Source organism: Xyrauchen texanus, chromosome 21, assembly GCF_025860055.1.
Source record: "Xyrauchen texanus isolate HMW12.3.18 chromosome 21, RBS_HiC_50CHRs, whole genome shotgun sequence".
Taxonomy (NCBI): Eukaryota; Metazoa; Chordata; class Actinopteri; order Cypriniformes; family Catostomidae; genus Xyrauchen; species Xyrauchen texanus.
Window position 1 is genome coordinate 8,458,872 of NC_068296.1, and position 23,589 is coordinate 8,482,460.

At 40.0% G+C, this 23,589-nt stretch overlaps 1 protein-coding gene across 1 annotated transcript in view; it reads left to right on the forward strand.

Moving 5' to 3' along the window:
- Nucleotides 1-9,355, forward strand: part of LOC127661807 (potassium/sodium hyperpolarization-activated cyclic nucleotide-gated channel 3-like) — a 116,233-nt gene extending 106,878 nt beyond the window's left edge. The window contains exons 7-9 of the mRNA XM_052152703.1: nt 2,116-2,280; nt 7,698-8,390; nt 8,520-9,355. Of these exons, the coding sequence (XP_052008663.1) occupies nt 2,116-2,280; nt 7,698-8,390; nt 8,520-9,355 (1,694 nt within the window). The remainder of the gene's footprint in view (nt 1-2,115; nt 2,281-7,697; nt 8,391-8,519) is intronic.
- The last annotated feature ends 14,234 nt before the right edge of the window (nt 9,356-23,589 follow it).

The following is a 23,589-nucleotide window of genomic DNA, read 5'->3' on the forward strand; positions in this document are numbered from 1 at the left end:
GTCCAGCTTCATGAGAACAATATATGTAGCAAGTTTGGTAACTGTAGAAGAAACTGACCCCACCACATTTTTCAAAAGGTGGTGCTACAAAACTCCTCAGCCACACCCATGTGTTAACTTTTTCCCAGGCCTAATGGCTGACTACTCTGATGTGTGTGATATCATGAAAAGTATCTCAAAAACATGTGAATATACATAAAAAGGAATCATGACATTTAATGTGTTGCCATGGCAACACTATTTAAGATATCAGGAATCCCTTCAGAATTTTAAATGTGCATTGTCTTGACATTATTCTAAAAAAAATTAAGCAATTCAGGTAAACATAAGAGGGATATTTCAAAGTCTTTTAAAAGTGCCACACTTCCTTCTGCCAGTTGGTGGTGCTATGAACATGACCCACAATAGCCACATCAATGTGATCAGCATCGTTAATGTATTTGTATGATGTCACCCACATTTGGTGCCTGTAACATGAATCACCTAGGAGGAGTATTTCAAATTCCAGAACCTGAATTTTTAAAACATTCCAAAATGGCCGACTTCCTGTTGGGCAGAGCTTATGACTGTCAGCGCATAAATTGTCCAGCTTGATGAGCTCTATAGTTGAAGACAGAGGTTTACATAAACCTTAAGCCAAATACATTTAAACTCAGTTTTTCACAATTCCTGACATTTAATCATAGAAAACGTTCCCTGTCTTAGGTCAGTTAGGATCACTACTTTATTTTAAGAATGTGAAATGTCAGAATGATAGTAGAGAGAATTATTTATTTCAGCTTTTATTTCTTTCATTACATTCCCAGTGCATCAGAAGTTTACATACACTTCGGTAGTATTTGATAGCAAATACTTGGGTCAAATGTTTTGCGTAGCCTTCCACAAGCTTCTCACATTAAGTTGCTGGAGTTTTGGCCCATTCCTCCAAACAGAACTGGTGTAACTTAGTCAGATTTGTAGACCTCCTTGCTAACACACCCTTGAGTTCAGGGCTTTGTGACGGCCACTCCAATACCTTGACTTTGTTGTCCTTAAGCCATTTTGCCACAACTTTGGAGGTATGCTTGGGGCCATTTGGAAGACCCGAGCTTTAACTTCCTGGATGATGTCTTGAGATGTTGCTTCAATATATCCACTTAATTTTCCTTCCTCATGATGCAATCTATTTTGTGAAGTGCACCAGTCCCTCCTGCAGCAAAGCACCCCCACATCATGATGCTGCCACTCCCATGCTTCACAGTTGGGATGGAGTTCTTCGGCTTGCAAGCCTCACCCTTTTTCCTCCAAACATAATGATGGTCATTATGGCCAAACCATTTTTGTTTCATTTGACCAGAGTACATTTCTGCAGATGTGTTAAGAGCTACTGTATATGTGTCTGATTACATGTTTTTTTTATGTTACATATGTTCGCCAGCAGGTGGTGGCAAAAGAAAAATGTTTGTGTGTAATATGAGCCAATTAGGTGACGTGAATAAGTCAGCATCAGTTAGTGTTTACATACAATAGCACTATGTGATCGCGCATATTACTACTACACTACTAAAGCTAGGAAATAGCTTTAAATGGCTTTAAACAAACAACTTGAGCATTACGGCTCATCACAGCTGAGAGAAACAACAGACTGATTAATTACACAAATGGACGCATCATTTGGTTTGAACCAGCAATGCAGATTCTGATCCTTCACGTAAGAAAGTAGTTCCATGCACAAATGCGTTTTTATGACCGTATTCAGTTTTTCCAAATTTTTTACAATTTACTTGTTCAGTGAACTGTTGTATATAAGCAATATCACACTCGCAATCATGCAATATGGTCCTAAATCAGCACTGCAGTGATTACTTACGGCACTCGGCCTGCAGCCTTGTGCCAGCAGTCGAATCACGGCAGTGCTGATGTAGGGCCATATCGCACTCTTGGTCGTGTGATATTTCTTAAATATATATATATAGATAAAGAGAGAGAGGGAGAGAGAGAGAGATATCACATCTCATATCTTAGCACTTATAATTCTTTGATTTATTGAATTTGGTAGAACCTTTTGTATAAATATAAATAATCACAGTAACAAAATGAAATTAACTCTGATGTGTTTATGTGTGTCTTGTCCAGAGATCTGTCTGCTGACACGGGGTAGACGCACTGCCAGCGTTCGGGCAGATACATACTGTCGTCTGTATTCACTCTCTGTGGACAACTTCAATGAAGTCCTGGAAGAGTATCCCATGATGAGGAGAGCATTCGAGACCGTTGCTCTAGACCGCCTGGATCGTATCGGTAAGATCTTAGCAGTTGATGAGTCTCTTGGTATTTTCAGAGTGGCATACCACTCAAACAATTTATTCACTGTATGTGAATCATCTGTTTGCATATAACTATGTGAGATACAGTACAATGTAATGCCATTTTCAGTGTAGAGAAAATGGTCACCGTGTTTGTAGTAACTCCTTCCCCTTCTGGTAGGATCTACCATGTACTTCCGACTGGACTCGGTAAGACCATGTGTCGTATTCCCACTCTAAAGCCCCCCCCTCTCCGGGCGGAGTGTGGTCTCCGTGGTGTCATCCCCCAACATGGACCTTATATGTCCTCCAGCTGAACGATTTCATTCCTTTTAAGGAGAAAAAAGAGAAGAGGCCGTGACTGGGTCAGCCGGTCCTTATTTTTGGGCAGTCGACTTGTCCCCGAGGTGCAGGGGACCATTTGATGCCCACGATTGCGTTGGAGGAAGTTACGTGCCGCCTGGTGCGTTGGCTAAGATGCACACAGAGCTCTGCCCGTCTCGCACTGCCAGTTCACATAAAACAGTTCAGTAGTTGTGGCATTTCCATAGGGACCCCTAGTGTCACTACATCGAGCGAGTAACAGAAGGGGAACGTCTTGGTTACTAACATAACCTCCGCTTGAGGATTGAGGGAACGAGACGTTGTGTCCCTCCTGCCACAACACCGAACTAACCGCTGAATTGGCCGGGACCTTGTCTCGGCTCCTCAGTGCGAAACCTTTTTCATTCACAGTATAAACCAAGTTTGCATTCCAGCTCCTAATATACCCGTAAATCCTATGCAAATTCCACTCGCCATTTTTCATTGGCCTTTTCTCAAAGATCAGAGATGTCTGGGGCTCCGAGGAGCAACCCCTAGTGTCACTACATCGACACAATGTCTTGTTCCCTCCATCAGGGAAAGGAGGTTATGTCAGTAACCAAGACATTTGTTGTTACGCGGTGAGTGAGCTGACTGCACTGGATGTGGACGTTTAAGGTGACGGATGAGGGTGTCTTCCCTCCTACTAAAGGAAAATATACAAAGTGTGCAGCGAAAACAATAATGCAGTGGGCAAGCTGAGACTGACTCAATAAGGAAAATTACATTCAGAGACATCAGACACAAGAGGGAGCGAGAGTTTACACTGAGCTTTTAGCCTCACATTTAACAGGTGCAAAATATTCACACAAATATCATCATAAGCATTTCAAAACATAGTCAAGAGGAAAATTGCCCGTGATTCAAGGTATATCAGACACTTGGAGGCATCCGTCGTAATCACGATGTGCCTGGAGACCTGGCCTAGGGGAACTCCTGTGCGTAGGAATGCTAGGTCAGACCAAAGGCTGAACAGACGGCAGCAGAACTGCGCGACGAGCATGCGGTGTGTGCCATGGCGCCATGCCCATCTCGCAACTCGGGTCTGAAGCCAGTGCTGAAGCGGTTTCATATGCATCAACCCGAGTGCCGTGACAGCTGCTGAGGATGCCATACGTCCCAGGAGCCTCTGAAAGGATCTCAGTGGGACCGATGTGTTCTGCTTGAATGTACGTAGATATTTCAGCACCGATTGTGCGCGCTCTTTCGTGAGGCATGTCTTCATTGAGTGTAACTCCATACCGAGAATAGAGATGCTGTGAACCGGGGAGAGCTTGCTCTTTTCCCAGTTGACCCGAAGCCCCAAACGGCTGAGGTGCCTGAGCACCAGGTCCCTGTGCGCACGCAACAGGTCCCACGAGTGAGCTAGAATCAGCCAGTCGTCGAGATAGTTGAGGATGCGAATGCCCACTTCCTTTAATGGGGCAAGAGCTGCCTCTGTGACCTTCGTGAAGATGCTGTACTGTATGCCCGGCCCTAGAAAGCAAACCGAAGGAAGGGTCTGTGTCGAGAAAGGACCGAGACGTGGAAGTACGTGTCCTTCAGCTTTACCGCCGCAAACCAATCTAGATGCCGGACGCTCGCTAAGATGCGTCGGGATATCCAGGGACATCAAAGCACTTTCCTGGCTCCTTGTGACCACTCCCGGAACAGCCTGGGATGGGAGAGGAAGAAATTCTTCCTCATAACCCGTGGAGGCCATCACATTGGGGGCGGATTTGTGCCAGAGTTGGGCGCGCGGAGGTGGGAGTCCCGCCTCCGGCATGCCGAACCTGTCAGAGAGAAACTGTGCCTGCTGGTCGTGGACACAGAGTGTGGGGCCCAGGAAGTAAGGAAACTGCTCTTTTCTTGAGGAAGTGGGTATTGGGCATGCAAAATCAAAGAAAAGGGAAATATGGATTCTACACCCGGCCTTCCACTGATAGAAGAAGTGGTCATCTTACCAGCCCCTGAAGTGCAGGTTCCAGACTTCCAGAGCTGCCCATCTCAGGGGCATTTAGAAGCCTTCCTCGGGTTCTTGGTGGCCGGCAGTGAGACAGGTGTGCACCGCGACCGCTTGACCCACCTGAGGAATCACCGAGTACTCCCTTGCCACCCCACCGTCGAGGGTAGTGAGAGCGGAGGAGTTTGCAAATTGGGTGCGGGCAGTAAAAGGTGCCCATATGCATGGGTGCCACATACCCATGCAAAATCTACACCTGTAGATCTTAAAAAGTTGCACAAATGTATACATGTCCCACAGCGCTTGCTAATTTACTTATGAAATATTTGTAATAATTTTATACTTTCAGCTACTAATAAGAGTGTAGTACTCTGAGCTCTAATAGGTTTATTGTGTTTAAAACCAGTCCACATGTTTTGTTTTTTTGCCAAACCAGCACTGAAAATGTGATATAAATCTGCAAATTTGTTCTGGGCCTGATAGGTAATGTCCTTCCTTGTTCACATTTTTTGTTCTATTTCTGTTCAGTTGTCTTTAGCTGTATTAAACCTACACTGTTTGTAATACTCATTCAAACAGTGAAGACATCACTAATGAATTACAGATTAATTAGATTTGTGTAATTTGCATCTATCTGAGCATCTGTATTTAAATTAATCAAGGTTCACAGGTCACTCGTTTCCCTGCAATGTAGCACTGAGTAATCAGAAAATGTTCAACTCTGATCTAAATTCTAATCCTATTTGTAGTTTAGCAACTCAAAGTCCCTTCAAAGAAGATTAACATGGAGAACATTAGAATTATTGAATCGTTACCATATTGTTTGAGACAATCTGCATTGTGATGTTATTGGAAGGATAACATTCAAGATTTCACCCTAGAAATAGCTAATTACAGGCTTTTTTTAAGTATCCTTGACACATTTAATAATTTAAAATCTCATGAAACCTGTCAAGAACATATCCAGACTCTAGATAATTTTTCGCCCCAAAATAAAAATAAAAAAAACAAACATTATATTTGCTCAAAGAAAACAAAGCTTTTTTTGATTGCTTTTTTACAATTGCGATTTGTTTTGCATTGTAACATTATTATCTTTTAGCTAAATAATGAGATATTTACATCATGGTAGTATTTGTTGTACTGGTTTTATGTAGATTTTTATCTTAATACTGTAAAAAAAGAAAAAAAAAGGATGTATTACAGTACAAAGAATGAGCTTAATTATGTTACATAATGCAAGAAAAAGTCTCATTTAATATAAATATACTCATTTATTATATCATGTTTTTTTATTTGTTTTGTTTTTGTTTTTATCCTTGTGTTTTCGGTGTTACATTTGACCTGGACATGTTTTTGTGAGATTAAATCAAGTTTAGCGCAGCTGTAAAGTTTATGAAATCAGGGGTAATCTGTAAAAACACATTTGAGTTGTATACTGCCAGAAGATCAAAAGTCTCTTGTGTCACAAAACACCCCAGTAAGATTAGAGTTGTAAATGATACTGTTACTCCATGCAGCCATTACCAAAGATAGCAAAATGCCCTCTGCTTCTCCAAGCTCTTCTTCTCCTTTTATATCAGTTGTATGGAACTTAGAGGTCATGTTTGCTCTGTCTTTTTTAATTCTTTCTTATCTGAGGCTTAACAGAGGAGCAGTCAACCACAGACTGGTGTGGCTGCAGGAGCTATCTGCCCCCTGCTATGTTGAGCTATTTCTGTTCAGCCTTTCACTTCACTTTAAGATGCCCCTCAGTGTCTGATTGTGCTCTGAGCTGTCCTAGAGCTAACTGAGGAGCCCTGAGAGAAGACAGAGACCGGTTTACCAGTGATGTGACGAATGAAAGGGAGGAACCATAGGGGTGTAAATGGTGGACAGAATGTATAAAACACTAGTCTCAATTATTAATATTCAGGCTGTTGCCTAAGGGTGAATAATATATATATATATATATACCATATAGGTGGTGGTGGTGGGGTGGTTATACATACTTAAAAAAAAAATATGATTCATTTAAATGAAGGGTGCAGCTTCATGGAACATGATCATTTTTGCATACCTAAACACATTTTTAGATTAAAGCTAAAGCCTGAAAAATAAGAAAAATAAAGAATTACAAAGAGTGTAACGAAGACCCAGGCAGGTTGGGATCCATCAGCAGTTTAATGATAAACACTCAGTAGTCGTACAGGCAATGGTCAAGCACAGGCAAACAGGTATGTAGAAGCAGGCAGAATCAGAGTAATGGCAGGCAGAAGATCAGGGCAGGCAGCAAACAATCGATAAACTAGAACAGGCAATACTAATACAGGGCAGGCGGCAAACAAACGAGGTACTGAGACGAAGCTGGGTTGATACACGATAGACAGAACTGGAAACAGGATAAACGCTTCGCAAAGCAAAACAAGACTTCGCAAAGGAGGAGTAAACAGACATGATTTAAATAGGGAAGAGACAACAAGGAACAGCTTAGCATAATCAGACCTAGGTATGTGGGCTTATGGGAAATGCAGTCTTTACGGTCAATACACCGGTGAATCCGATCTCCGGTGGCTGAAGGGGAGGTGCCTTCACCGGTGTTCGTGACAAAGAGAGCTCTACTGTCAAACAAGATGTTTTATACTGTAGATATACAGTTGTAAACAAAGATTATTTGACTACTTCTGTAATTTAAGATATGCAAGATAAAGCCAACCTGCACACATAAAATATAATGGGAAATGCATGAGAACTCATTCTTCCCAACTGCATTGTCTGATGTCTTTTCATATTCTTTATTTTGTATTTTGTCTGAAAGCTTATTGCATTATAAATGTGCTATGGCTGTACCATGGTAAAGTGATGGTATCAGATAGTAATACATTAGTGCTTTGATATATCATGTTTCTAAATTATTATACTATTTAAATGCCATATTATTTACATGATACTCTAAGGAACTTTATACAAATACCATGGATTTATATGGCAGCATGTCCAAGAAAAAAGAAATATGCTCTTATGATGGTATGTTTAGGTACTTTTTGTGGTATCGTCTTGGAGTCATAAAATTACTTGTGTCCTGTAGACTACAGATTACTTGATGATATTTGTTTTTCATCCATTAGGGAAGAAGAACTCTATTCTTCAGCATAAGGTCCAACACGACATGAATTCTGGGGTTTTGAACTATCAGGAGAGTGAAATCATCCAACAGATTGTGCAGCACGATCGAGACATGGCTCACTGCGCACAACTGATGCAGGGACCGTCTCTGCCTGCTCCTCCTTCTCCTACACCTGTAATCTGGGCCCCCTTAATCCAGGCACCTCTACAGGCTGCTGCTGCAACCACTTCAGTCGCTATTGCACTAACCCACCATCCCCATCTTCCTGCCACTCTCTTTCAACCTCCTGTTTCGGTCCTGGGGTCGAGGAAGGAGCCATCCAGCCGGTTGAAGAGGTTTCAAACGGTAGTTCCAAAGTTAGGAGGTTCTGGATCAATTGGTGACTCTCCTTCTAGTTCACCTTCAAAGCCTTGGACTGAGGTTGATAACCCTCTTCTCTCATCCTTTCGGACACACCACTTGTCATTTGCCACTGCTTCCAGCAGTACTAGCCAGCAGGCATGCGGTAGCAGCTCCCAGTCTAGGCCCAGTGGGGCGACTGCATTCCCATTTGGGATCTTCTCTTCCTCCTCGACATCACCAAATTCCAGCACAGCACAGCTCCATTCTCAGCCCAGACAGAAGCAGCCCATTCCTCCCAGCAGCCCTCCACTTTCAGGATGCCTCCAGCAAGGGGCAATAGCAGGTGTCCGACAGGGAGGCTCTGGGTGTCTGATAGGTTATTCATCAACAGGAGCTATAGGTGGTGCAACTGGGGGAGCACTAGCAAGCCCCTCTGGTGGACTTTCATCTGGTTCATCTGGGGGCGGATCACTTGGCGTCACAAGTGGGATCTTGTCTACAACCTCGTCTAATAATAGCCCCTTTTCCACAGGCTTGTTCAGTCATGCCCCCAGTCAGTTGTTACATGGCCAGCCCCCACCAAAGCCCACTCAGATGAGCTCCCTACAGCAGTTTGCTGGTGGAGGAGGCAAGACTTTAACAGGGTTGAACCTCTTGCATACTCCCCCACCTGGATCCCCTTCTTCTAGCCATGCCCAAGCCCATGATGGTTCTACATCATCTCAGACCCTACCTACTTTAGCCAGCCTACAATCCAGCTACCTTCCCCAACTTCCTTTAGAAAGGTCAGCGCTAGCTTCTCTAGCTCAATACGGCTCAGCTAACGCCTCACCTTGCTATACACCTTTAGCTCCTAGTCCAACATTCCACAGCCCAGTTGCAGGGAGAACTTTCCTTTATAGTGACCCTTCCAGTGCAGCGGGCTCACACAGCTCTCTGCTTCTACCCCAGACCTCCTGTCCTGGCCAGCTCCCGGGCCACCACACCTCGGGGACAGACTCTCCATTGGGCCGCTTTTATGAAGATTTGAATATACTGTCCAGTTCCCACCCATCATTATCTATAGAGGGGGCCAAAGCTTTGGGTCAGTCTCCCCCTCGGTCTATTTTGGAACCTGGTTACTGCCTCTCCCCGTATTCCTCGCCAACGCTAATGCCCAAGCCCTGTGGCACGGTATCTGGGCATATGGCTACCCCTGTACAGACTTCTCCTGGGTCACGAGCCCAGGCTCATTCTATAGGGACGTCACCGGCACTTTCTCTCCCAAGGGCCTCGGACGCACAACCACTACGTTCTAAACTTCCTTCCAATTTGTGAGGCTAAATCACACCCTCCTGTGCACCCCTGACCCCCTAATTCAGTAATAGCAATCTTCCTCTGTGTGGCATTTAAATATTTATTTCTTTATCTCTGTATCTACACTGTGTTTTAATCTTAATAATTTTAAATATCTAAATATTACTGTGATTTAAAAAAAAAAGAAAAGATTACTAAGGTAACTTAGAAATGTAGTTTTCTCCTCTTTTGTTTGGCTTTGTTATTCTCCTTTTTCCACTCATGAATATAAACAGTGTTTACATATATATATATATATATATATATATATATATATATATATATATATATATATATATATATATATATATATATATATATGGAATTATATTTAAAGATATTTTAATCAGTCTATAGGAGGGTGTGAAATGCTATATACTGTATGTTGAAACCTAAAGAACATGTGTTTTTATCATTTTATAACTATGCCAAATTCATCCACAAGGGGGTTGGTAATTTTGATTGATATGGACAGTATACAGAGACTACTTTGCAGGATCCTATGCACTCAAGCCTGCATATAAAAACTTTTTTATGTGTCACAAAATAACTTTTTAGTCAACAAGACACCTTAAAGAGGATCACATATTGCTGATCTTGAATATAAGGGATTGTATGTAAGGGACTATACCACCTTCCAAGGAGGACATTGGAAAACCAAAAAGATTATTAGTCAGCATTCTCAATGTTTATCTTTCTTTCTTTTTTTCTTTCTTTTCTTTTTATTGTTTAACCACACTATCTGTATTAGCGGGCATTGAGTAGGCTTCAGGGTAAGGGAGATGTTTTAGAAACAGGGATTTTACAGCAATGTCCCAGCTAAATCACAATTCACTCGTGTCTTCCAGGATCACATGGAAGTTGTTAGACATGAATGGCAATTTAGCCCTGCAGAGTGTCTGTGTGCAGGTGGGTTGTGTGGTTTATGAGGACATTTTTTATGTTACAAACTGGTAATTACAAGGGTATTATGCTATATATGTGGTTTATGAGGACATTTCTAAGGTCCCCATAATTCAAATTGCTTTAAAAAACATACTAAATTATGTTTTTTTTTTTTATGTATAAATGCAGAAAGTTTTTTATGAGGGTTTGGTTTAGGGGTATGGTTACCGCTAGGGGATAGACTCTATAGTTCGTACAGTATACAAATCATTATATATATGGAGAGTCCTCATAAGGATAGCCACACCAACATGTGTGCCTGTGCGTGTGCATGTGTGTGTGTGGTACTCTAATAATATAGCTTGGTGCAAATGGCAATCAAGTTTGACTTTCCAAGAATAATTTTGCCTTTCCACAGAAAATAAATGGAAAGCATCCATGCATCATTTTTTTTTTTTTTTTACATAAACTAGGCCAACACAAATCAACAGCATTGTAACATTAGTCAAAGAGCTGCTCTAAACTGATTTTGTTTGTTTCTATATATTTAGCTGCTAAAGGGTTGACATAAGATGGAAATTATTTAAGAATTCTGAATGTATTGTATAAGAAAAGTATCACATAAAAATGAAATTAAATTGTTCTGCATTTCAGGGATAGAAGAACTTGTAGCAGAGCTCCATCAGTCACAAACACGCACACCTGAGTCCCTCACAGGTCAGATATCTCAGACACTGTTCTGATTTAATGAGACAGACAGCCACCTTTTGGGTGACCATTGACCTTTTTGACCCTTGTCAGCTTGAAAATAAGAACACAATGACCAGCATCAGTCCACCTCTTTCCTGGCATTATTTTAGAACAGCTGCAAAGAGCAAATACAGACCCACAATACAGTACATCTCGGAATACATTTTGATTCCGTTTAAATTTGAAAAGCGCCAAATGGGCACAAACTTCCTCAAACTTATTTTTTAATGACTGATTTGTTAATTTCAGATAATATTTTCCGATATTAGTGGACCGACATGATGGTGCTTGCCCGTTCAAAAGTTATGCTAGGGTTGCCTGGGCGTTATGTTCTAAATAGTTTTTAGCATGTTTTTATGGGGTTGTTAAAAGGTTGTGGGTGGTTGCCAGGCTGTTCTATGTGGTTGTAAGTCTGATCTCTTAATGTAATAGCATAATTCTCAACAAGTTGCATAATTTGAGGTATCATTCATGTCTGTGGCACAAGCAGTACGGGAGTTATTGCTGAAGTACACTCACTGAGCACTTTATTAGGAACACCTCTCCACCAACTTATACATGCGATTATCTAATCAGCCAATAGTAGTAATGGCAGTAGTGCAGTGCATAAAATCACGCAGATACAGGTCAGAAGCTTTAATTAATGTTCACATCAACCATCAGAATGGAGAATTTTTTTTTATCTCACTGATTTCAAAATGGCATTATTTTTGTTGCCAGACAGGCTGGTTTTAGTATTTCTGTAACTGCTGATCACCTGGGATTTTCACGCACAACAGTCTCTAGAGTTTACTCAGAATGGTGCTAAAAACAAAAAACATCCAGTGAGTGGCAGTTCTGCAGATGGAAACGCTTTGTTGATGAGAGAGGTCAACGGAGAATGGCCATACTGGTTCGAGTTGACAGAAAGGCTATGGTAACTCAAATAACCCCTCTGTACAATTGTAGTGAGCAGAATAGTATCTTAGAATGCTCAAGATGTTGAACCTTGAGGCGGATGGGCTACAACAGCAGAAGACCACGTCTGACACTTTATTAGGACCAAAGTGTTTCTAATAAAGTGCTAAATGAGTGTATATTACTTAGGGTAGGGGGGGGATTGTTCAATCACTAACCCTATTTGAGCAAATGTAATAATGATGTTTGCCATAGCAGACACATCTAATAAACTATTAATTATGTTAATTCTGCAAAGCAGCATTTTGTATGTATTGTATATGGCTTGGGAAGTCAACACAGGTTGTATCTGATGGTCTATTTGGTATTTTTCTGTTCTTCCACAGAGATTAATTTGAACTCTCTTTATGTGTCTCGAAGCAAAATCAGGGACAGCAGTTATAAACACCTAAGAGCATCTGACCAGGTGAAAGTTCATAAGCTGTGAAAACACTTCAACTTTTAAGATCGAGCGAGACAGAGGGGGAGAGAGAGAGAGACAGGGAGCCCAAATGCAACAAGACATTGATGTATGGAGGAGGTGATGTGTGCTGACTGGCAGCCAGGGGCCCCGCAGGTAGGCAGGACCCCCTGTGGGCTTCTCTAAATGATGAGAGGTTTGTTCCGAGACTGTACTGAGGCACCTGCACTGTGTGTTATGATTGTTTCTCAGAGCATAGGAAGTTTCCCAGAGGCAGTTAAGTATTGATTGTGGAGTATTTAAGAGCTTGGAGTTTTTATGATAGTTAAAAAATATATATATATATATATATATATATATATATATATATATATATATATAACACAAAAGACAGTCAAACCTGTGAAAGCTGATGAAGGTAAAAGAAGGATGAATCAGGGTGCAGGATTGAATGATTAGAGAATGAGGCAACCAAGACATTTGCAGAGATGATCTCTGAAACATATTAATGACAGAGGATGTAGACCAGAACTGTCAAACAAGATACTGTCACTCCAAATCTGAGCTTTATGACAATTTCACAGATTTTAATTCTTAGAATGATGAGTGAATTCACTAAACAGTTGCAGCACTTTTGTCTGTGGTATTTCAACAGAAAAAGCTTTGTCTTATTCACCAACCACAATGTGGTTTAAGTAGCCACAATCAATGCTGAATTGGAGCTGCATCTTGGGTATTTAAATTAAGTCATTGTTATGTCTTTCTGCAAAAACACACCTTCTATCTACAGTATGTAAATTAGGATGATTATAGATTGCAATTAATTCACAAAAATTGCTCGGCACTCTATTATTGCCAGATGAAAGCAAACTTATTTAAAAGAGATGTTTGTATACATTTTATATTGATCTTATCAGCAGTAATTCATCAAATAAAGTTTAATTAATAGAGAAGAGCGTTATAACTTGCCATATATCCAGATGTGCAATGTAGTCAAGTGCACTTTTTGCATGTCAAAGAGATGATTCAGGTGTCAGGATCACAGTAGAGATGCTGTACAGTCCCAGCTGATTGTGACGGTATTTGCTGCATCGTCAGCTATACGAGATTGATCTCAGAGTGAATTAGATGGTAGGTTGACTTTTCTTAAGCTAAACTCGGTCAGTGCACTGCTCCCAGTGGCCAAAGCGGGAAGTGTTTTTGAATGTACTGTAGGGCATGTGTGAGCTCCAGTTTCTGGGTGAAATGCGAGATATTGGCGTCAAAAGCGAGTCGTAAAGCAAGTTGGTTTTAGTTGCAAAGGATGTAAGACAGTGAAGAGGAAAGTATATTTTAGTAACTCTACCCCCAAACTCCAACCCTAAACCTTACCGCCATTGGAGTATAAATTTAAATATTGGAACCTCAGAAGTGCTTTCGTGACTTTCAGACACTGACCCGCATATTAAAGTACCCCGATTCACACTCATACTCAAATTCAGACACTTATTATCAAAATCAGACTCACAGATTCCAATTCTTCAGTTCAGCCTCTCAGATTCAGACTTAGACCCTCAAATTCAGATTAACACCATCAAAATCAGATTCTCATATTCAGAATGACACCAACAAATTCAGAATAGCAGATTCTCCAATTCAGACTCTGAGGTAGACTCGTACTGTCAGAATCAATCAAATATTCAGACTCAAATATTCAAATTCTTTGATTCAGTCTGTCTAATTCAAATTTAGATTCAGAGTCATATCTTCAGAATCTAAATTTCAATTCTCCAGTTCAAACTCAGACTTTGAAATAGATCTTGTACTATCAGTTATCTCTTTGTCTGTGTAAAGTCAAAACTGAAACCTTTCACAGAAGGTGCGGTTAGAGTTGTATGTTACGTACATCAATGAAGCATTATCAACACTTTTGCATTGTGAGCTACTAGCAACTGATGACATTTGGATTCACAAATATTGAGTTGACAGTTGGAAATTGGGTTTAGTATTGTTTAATCTATATTCTAAACATTGCTTATATCTTATTTCGCTCATTTATAACCTCCTCACAAAGTCTTTTTGTTCTCCTATCAAACGGTAATAACTCTTTTTTTTGACAAGCGCCACACACATTATTCCCTGGTGTCACTTTCCATCTTGGCATGTGATACAGAGACACATTTACAGAGCCAGCAGGAAGTCAAATCTGGCCACAATCCACCTGGCAACATGTAACACTTCAGTTTTTTTTGGGATTATTCTTAACACAACACATTCTGATTCCAGTCGGGAGCGTTCCCAATTTTACACCTAATCTTACGCCGGCTCTGTTTCCTTTGTGCCATGATCACGAGCCGCGTAGAAGCGCCCATGGATTGGCTGTGCAGATGGTAATGAAATAAATGGCGGTGATTGAGGATTAAATTTCACACTTACCGGGCTGAACCTCTGAGTGCTTTCATTGTCACTATCATCTCTAATTCATGCCTACAAATTCATTCTGAGAGCTGTGACTGCAGGGTGATGCTTGTAGAACAGGAAGGCCCGGGAGAGGCATTTGTGTTTTAAATCAAACTGACAAAGGGCCACAAATGTTCTTAACTACTTAACTAATACTTAAAGGAATAATTCACATAAAAATGTAAATGATGAAGAATGTTTGATTTTTAGTGAACGTATAACAGACAATATCTGCTGGAAACATATATCAGGTTTGGCTGTGATCCTGAGGGGGGCTCAGATACATCTAGAAGTGGTTTTCTCTGACCTTAAACATTTGAAGACACAAAAACAGACCTAAAGCTGGTGAGTAACCTTAAACACATGTAGCTTGAGTTTTACAGGGTGAAAAACTCTCAATATTCTCAGTGCCTGCCCCATTTTGACAGTTGTAGCAGTACAGGTAGCAGAATGCAGAAGATATGTTACGTTCAGCTATGTTTTATGCAGATTAAAAATAGTGGTGGACTGATATGGGCTTTACAGTGGCCGATGCCAATAATTTCAAAATGGTAAAATATCAGCCGGATATATCAGTCAATCACTAATTGAGAGATTAAAGAAGTATTTTAAGCAATGATTATGGATTAATTACTAAGTTTTCTGTTGGACAAGCCTGGTTGAGGGATAGCTGATGTGCTCAATAAGAATAATTTTTTTAAAGGAGTATGATTTTTTTTTTTTTTAAGATTTTAAAAGGTGAGATCCTAAAGTTTCTTTGGATTTTTTTGTTAGAGAGTGTATTAAGGGAATATTCCGGGTTCAAAAATAGTTAAACTCAATTGACAGCATTTGTGGCATAATATTGATTACCACAACATTTATTTTGACTTGCATAAATCTGGGTTACAGATTGTGAAGTGAATGGGGCCAATCCGTAAATGTTAAAATACTAACTATTTCAAAAGTATAGCAACAAGACATAAACAATATGTGTGTTAACATGATTTTAGTGTGAAAAAATCACTTACTAACCTTTTCTGTGTAAAGTTATAGCCAATTTTGACAATGTAATGTCAACAAACACTAAAACCCAAAAATGACGATTGAAACAACTTTGAGTTTTAACAGAAGAATAAATATAAGTGCTTTAAAAAAATTACAAGTTTCACATTCGCTTCTTTTTTTTAAAGAAAAGGACGGCAAGTTGAAATCATTTTTTGTGGTAATCATCATTATGCCACAAATGCTGTTGATTGAGCTTAATTTGTATTAAAACAGGAGTGTTCCTTTAAGATAATGCGTTTCACAGCACTGTTTTAACCCAATTCACTGTGTGCGTTTTATTTTTAACAACAATAATGTTGATTTCTCTTCTTTCTTTTCTTTTTTTTTGTATTTGTTTTGGTGTTCCTGTGTGATAATCACTACATACTTAGTCTTTAATCATCTCTGGTTATATCATTGGAAGCATCATGTTAACAGTATTGAATAACCACATTCAAATGCTGTATGGGATTTTACCAAGCTGAAACACACTATAGCACTTTTTTTAGGACAACAACAAAGACACAGTGTTCTACATACTAAAGGACACATGAACTGTGACAACAGAGACGTTATTTGGAATGTCAATCTATTGATCAGTTTTAGTTTCTTACTTTTTCTTTTCTTTTGTTTCTATGAAATCTATAAACTATTGGAAACAGCAATAAGTGTTATGTAACTGTGTGTTGATGTAAGCGGCAGATATTTTGGAGACTTTAGTAGTTTCACAAATTGTCTGTTGAAGTTAAGGTCAGGACAGACGCTCCAATCAAAACCTGGATGGATGATAAGCACACAAACTGGATATTATTTAAAAAAAAGATCAAATAAAAATATTAAGAATCATACTGTGTTTGTGCCCTGTTTTGATCTCCAGCAATTTACATGAATTTACTGAAGACTTTGTGCTTATTGTTAATCATTTACATATAGAAGTCTTAAAGGTACAGTAACAACAGCTTGTTTTGTCCTGAAAGTCATAGGGTGTCACTCACAAAACACGAGAACAAAAATCTTAATGATTTGTCAAACAGCATTGAACTAAATGTGACAATTACATAAGAATAAAAAGAGTTTATGAACAATTCACAAGGAAATTCATTCAACTTTTGCTTCATGAATGAGGCACAGAGAAAGGGTGGTAAACGGTCTTAGTTTTTTTTTTTATACGATTTGTATTCAAAACTGCTTGCAGTGTTAATGTACATACATACATTTGTATAACACAATACAAGAGTTAACACTCAGAACAGTCTTAATTTTGCTTTTCTCATCTCAAATATGCTGAAATAGTTATGTGTGTGGCAACATGCATTCTGGCCACTGATAGCTCCATGTTGGCAATGTCCAAGAAGGAGTTCATCCAATGCGGCCAGTCAAGAGAGCTGCCAGTGTAATACTAGCATTTTCTTGGCTGCAGTCAATCCAGAGAATAACAGTCTTTTCTGAAGCAGTGAAAAACTAAAGGATGAATTTCAGTTTAAAAGTAAAAGTTTGGGACAACATGGTGTATCCACCTCAAGAATGTCCTTTAAAGAAGCAGAAACCTGTGGCTAGAACTTGTTCACTTTAAGGAAGTTCCAAAACATGTGCCTACATAACCCTTGGAACATAGATCACAATTAGGGGACAGGAAATGTTTAATTAAATAACGGTACATCCTGTGAACCATAAACCCTAATTTTGGGTTTTTTGAGACCTGTCTGAGATTGGACCATATCGTATCCCAACAAATATCATAATTATTGGGCTCCCCATATATCTCAATACCAGACGTCCAATATTGGTAAGTGTTTATAAGAGGCTTCCAAAAACAACAAATGTAAAGCTGAATCCATACCCCTTGTCCCATCTCTTGGGAACAAGAGATCCAGGATTCAACCACACAGCCTCCTTCCTATGCTGCATAGTTATAGATTTTGCTCGGGAAGGCTTGCCATTCCATATGAATTTAGAAGACAATGATTGTAATTTAGTCCAGTTATTGGAGGGTTGCAAAAGTGGTATCATAGATGCGTTCCAAAACTGCCCATAGATATTGCCACTCAAGCCGGCCAAAGGCTTTTCCGTGTCCAAAGATAGTGTAGCACCTGGCGAACTGATTCCACTAGCAACGTGAATGATATGTAATAAACGGCATACATTATTAGATGCCAAACATGATATAATAAAACCAGTTTGGTCATTGTGCACCAGCTTAGTCATAAATGTATCCAAATTAGCGGCCAAAATTGTTGCATACAATTTAACATCACTGTTTAAAAGAGACAATGGTCTGTGATTCCCACACTGAGTTAAATCCTTGTCAGGCTTAGGTGGCAGAGTAATAATAGCCATATTAGCATTACTATTGAAGGCACCCTTATGAATAGAATAACTGATCATGTCTAACAAGGGCTGGCCCAACTCTTCCCAAAACATAACCATCCCACCCAGACTTCCCGTTCTTCATTGACATAAGAGCTGCCTTCAATTCCTCTAGTAAGATTGGAGCATTCAAATATGCTGTCTCCGCATCAGAAAGATGTGAGAGGGAAAGATCCTGAAGAAATTTGTTGCACTTAGTCTAATTTAAGACTAGATCAGATTTATATAACTTCTGATAAAAAGACTTAAACTCTGCATTAATACCTTTTAAGTTTGCTTATCAAACTGTCAGATTATTGAATCGCTATATTTTTTGAATATTTTTTACTGTTCTTCAACCTAAGAGCTAAAAGATTACTCAGATTAGCCCCATTGAAATAATAAGTTCTCCTAATTTTGTGCATCAAAAGCTCTCTATGGCATAATATGGAATTAATTTCTGCACATGTCGCTATTATTTGTTGCCACACTCTCTCTAAGTCTCTAACCTTCTTCGTTCCGAAGCAATCTAGCTTAAATCTAGCTTTACTGATGTAAGATGCAAATGAAATAGAGAAATCCTGTATGCAGCCCTGTAACGCTGTTAAACGATGGGCAAGGAGGAGGCGAGAACCGGCTTGTCAACATAAATCATAATTTTAATGAAAACTTAAACCAAAAGAATAAACAAACACTCACACGACGGACATGCCCGTAATTCTCTCTCTCGAACCATCGTCACCGGCCGCCTTTATCCCTCGCAGCGGCCCTACCGCTCTGGGCGGTCGGAGAGTTTCTTACCTCCTCCCCTCGTGGACGGCGGTCTCCCTCGACCCCTCCGCGTCTCTGGGGATGGCAGGGCACTCCTCCGCCCCCGGCAGCGGCTCCCTCGCTCCAGGCGGTCAGGGTATCCAGTCCCCACTTGCCCCGTGGACGGCGGCCGTTCCCCGCATCTGGGCGGTCGGGCTACTCCGTCACCCGGCAGATGGTAGTGGCGCTCCCCAGGGTGGACGGCAGTATCGAGGACTCTGCAACGGGCATCCCTCCTCCTTCCCGGGCTTTCGGCACCAATGTAACACTGTTAAAGGATGGGCAAGGAGGAGGCGAGAACCGGCTTGTCAACATAAATCATAATTTTAATGAAAACTTAAACCAAAAGCATAAACAAACACACACGACGGACATGCCCGTAATTCTCTCTCTCTCAAACCATCGTCACCGGCCGCCTTTATCCCTCGCGGGCCTCATCAGGCCGATTGGGGACCGGGCGCGCGATTTTCCGACCTGGCCCCGCCCCCCTCCGCTCCACAAGCCCTTTATGGCATCCCAAAGAAAGTGAGCATCGTCCACCGATCCATCATTCACTTCTATAAACCACCTTAATTTAGTTGATAAAGCTATAGTTGATAAAGACTGTGATGGATGATTTTTTAAACAAGAACGATCAAGGGATGCATCCACTACAGTGGTCATATTGGCCCCAATAATAAAGAAAAATCCTGAACGCTACATAATAATATTTCTTAGAGAACCTCTGGACGTATGGTTTCCTCAAATGCGACTCCTGGATAAGTGCCAGATCAATGGCTGGCTATCCAAAAAATCAAGACAGCAGTTTGTTTAATGGGACTGTTTAAACCATTCACATTCATTCTAATTATGTGAAGTGTTTCTGTTGTCATTCCTTATAACTATAAAATAACATTAAAAAAACAAACACCGTTGTTGACCAACACTTAAAAATACCATCCAAAAAACGTAAAAGACTGGACTGAACCTTCCAACAATAAATATCACTACAGAAGGAAAAATACCCACCCACCATAGTCGCCGTAACCCCCACAAACACCCAGATTCCCACAAAAGTAAAGAGGCACATAATCTCAGTGAACAAAAGAGATCATGTGAACGAACAACCATCTGTTAGACAACATGACCCAGAGAAAGTCGGCAGACCCCATGGATCCACCTACCCCCCACTCCTACATCATCGCTAATTAGTAAAATAAAAAGTTTACTAGATAGGCTATCAATATAAGCCAAATTGAATTTTACCAAAAGAAACTGTCAGATTACCCTACTGCACCGTCCCGTGTGGCCAAACCACTTAGAAAGTCCTCAACCTCCAGAGGGGACTTAAAGATGTGTTGTGATGAACCTTGGGTAAGCTTAAGTAGTGCCGGATAGATCAAGAAGGACTGGTAGCCCATTTTCTGTGCCTTATTGGTGACCCCCATGAAGGTGCGGAGGCGGTTAATGGTGACAGTTTTTTGGTAAAACGCAGCATCTTCATGAAGACCTTGAGATATAGGCTTCCACACGCACTGGTAAGTTCGCAATGCGTACATTATCTCTGCAACTCTGATCTTCCAAAATCTGCAAGCTTGTCCTTGTAGGCCGCCATTTTCGTGCCGCATTTTTCTCTTTTTGTCCATGTTGACTCAGCTGTTCAAGCTAGAAATATCTGTCACACAATTCACTTACTGCGTTTGAACAGCCAGATAGCTCTGTCTGAATGTTGTCTAATCTATCCTGCAGCGTATTGAACTATGCTTCAATAAAAACCTGTTGCTTCTCCATAGCTGAAGCAATCATGGCCACGAGGGACACCTCCATCTTGTCCGCCTTGTGTGCTTGTGCTTGTTGCGTTTGCTTGCCAGATAATTTTCTCTCACATGAAGCCATAATGTAGTTACAAATACTAGTTAAAGAATTTCCGAAAAGTTAACTAATCAACATGAACTATCCGTTGAATAAGAGTAGGCTCAGCAGAGACGCAAATCTAAGCTGCCATCGTGCTCGCAGATCACGTGCCCCCCCCCCCCCCCCATCAAGATAAAAGATGCAATAAAAATGATGCTAACTGAGGCTAACATACTGCGTAACATCTCCTTTGTGTTCAACTGAGGAAAGATGGTCATACGGGGTTGGAACAGCATGAGGGTGAGAAAATGATCTGGGGTTGAAAGAGTCCTTTAAATGAGTACTCCATGCCCACTCATTCACATACACACTTGCTCTTTTTAGTGTGTGCTGTAAGAAGACACAGGAGGTGTCTAATGTAAAGAAGTGCATCGTCCTCTGACCTCCACCATCTGTCTAATTACACCTCCACTGCATCCACACTGACAGAATTTGCTTTAGATTGTCTGTTATAATTACAGAGGGTTCTCCTCATGTGACACCGCTGTAAATTCAGTGAAAGAATGTGTGTGTGTGTGCATGTTAATGTGTTAGGCTTGTTAACACTACCTCTACCTGCATGAGCTGGGTAATGTGGTAAAGTCAATGATGTCAAATGTAGACACACAGACGCTCAAGCTCATATGTGGCTTGTTAAGTGCAGCTCATTTGGTACTGGTTTCAAATCATATTTGTTTTCTATAATAGTGTGTGTGTAAGAGTGTATTAAAGGGTGACTGCATCCATCGAAACGCTTGTATGTTAATAATTAAGTTCCGCTAGTGCAGATGCTTTTTATTATTATTATTCTCTTCAGGAATTCCCAGGCCAGTCATTTTCCCAAAATATTACAACTACAGCATCTGTGCACTTTCTTTTTAATTTGACAGGGCACAAGATGCTGGGGGTAAAAGTTCACCCCAAAGTGAAAAACCTTGCCCTCTGCAGCAGCTCTTATATCTTATTCACACGTGTGCACATTTTAATATTAAAATGGCACCTCAAAAAAAGTTGCGCCATTGGTTTTCATGTTGGTTGCGACACTTTGAATGTTTTTAATTTTATGCAAAAAAAGATTTGAGAGCTAAAACCTCAAGAAAGGTTTGTGTATCAGTGAATGCTGACTAATATTTTAGCTTGTTATGAAACTGACTTCAAACCTTATTTAACTGTCAAACACTATATTACCTTGTGCGACCCAGTGTATACATGCGTGGATGTTTTATATTGGATTTGCTATATGCAACGCATAAATTAAATTAATTTAAACTGACTGAGCATAGTATAGGAGACTGTGCTGTCAGTAAAGTGAACTTTCAATGTACGGAGTCATGTGACCAAACAACATGGCGCCGATCACAGCAGAGTTTGTCTTTGGGAGAAATGCCAATAAAATCTGGTAAGAAACCTAATTAAGTTTTTACATTGAAATCTGTTTGAGTCAAAAGTCTCAAGTTTCATCCGATATGCCATTTTTAAACTTTGAGCAATTTATCGCGAAACGCCACACTGCTAAACATAATGTACACTTATTTGTACTTTAGAAAAAATGTTCCTTATAAATTCTATATTTATTGTGCATTATCACATTGAGAATCAATGGGTTCATCCTAAAAAATGTCAGATGCTTTATATGGAGTTAGGATGAAAATAAGGTGCATTTCAAACTGTTCTGAGACCAGTGCAGACAGACAGCACACTGGAGTTTAAGTCATTCTCTAAACAGGGAGCAAGGGAGCAACCTATATCTTTCTATGCAGCCAAGTGCGTTCACTCTTAAAATCTCACCAAAAGTTCAGTTTCAGTCTACAGATGATGTTTGGACCACTCAATATGCAGAAATGGGACAATGATAATCAGTACATAGATTCAGAATTTATAAGGTATAATTTTATTTTAACATGGTTGGCAGTGATTGGATGATGCTGGCCAATATTTGAATCAGAATTAATGATGCTAATTTCAGCTGTAATGTCTGTAACATCTCAAAAACATGAATAACCAACATTCCTGGAAACATAATAAACTATTTGATAAACCAAATATCTGACTTTCTATAGCTTAGTATAATTTCACAACTTTGTACTATTGTCCACATATGTTGCCATACATTTTTGGAAAACGATTTGCTCTAAACAATTTGCTTTAGAAAAACTACGTGCTTCCAGTCATAAATCAAAAAGGGAAAATGGAAAATGTGCAGTACAGAGCAGTCAACTATGCACATGGACAAATTGTTTTTCTTAAAGTCAACATAAAATGCCATTAACAAACTTTAAATAGTTTGACTGGATTGTTAATGTAAGGCTTTAATATTATTAGTTAATATTATTTAACTATTATTATTAATGTTACTTTACTGCCCACATTGTCTTCACCAAGTAATTTCAAAGGTAGAGAAAGTTGTTACATTTTGATGGAATATAATGAAAACAGTTTTTAGAATAACATTCACTTATGCTCAATAAGACATTTAGGGACATTTATTAAGACAATATATACAGCTGTATTTGATTTCATGTTGACTTGATTTAGGAGTAAGTAAACAAATTTTCTCCGGTCAAAAACCCCAAATCCTCCAGTCACCCGTTCTAAACTAGCTGTGTTAATGACTCATTCTGTTAGACTGACAGTCGGTCGAGGGGATGCTGTCTTCTCTGGAACCGCTGGGATAATCTGCTCCAGGTCGCTCGAGGTCAAACACTAAAGTAATTAATCCGTTTTCCTCATG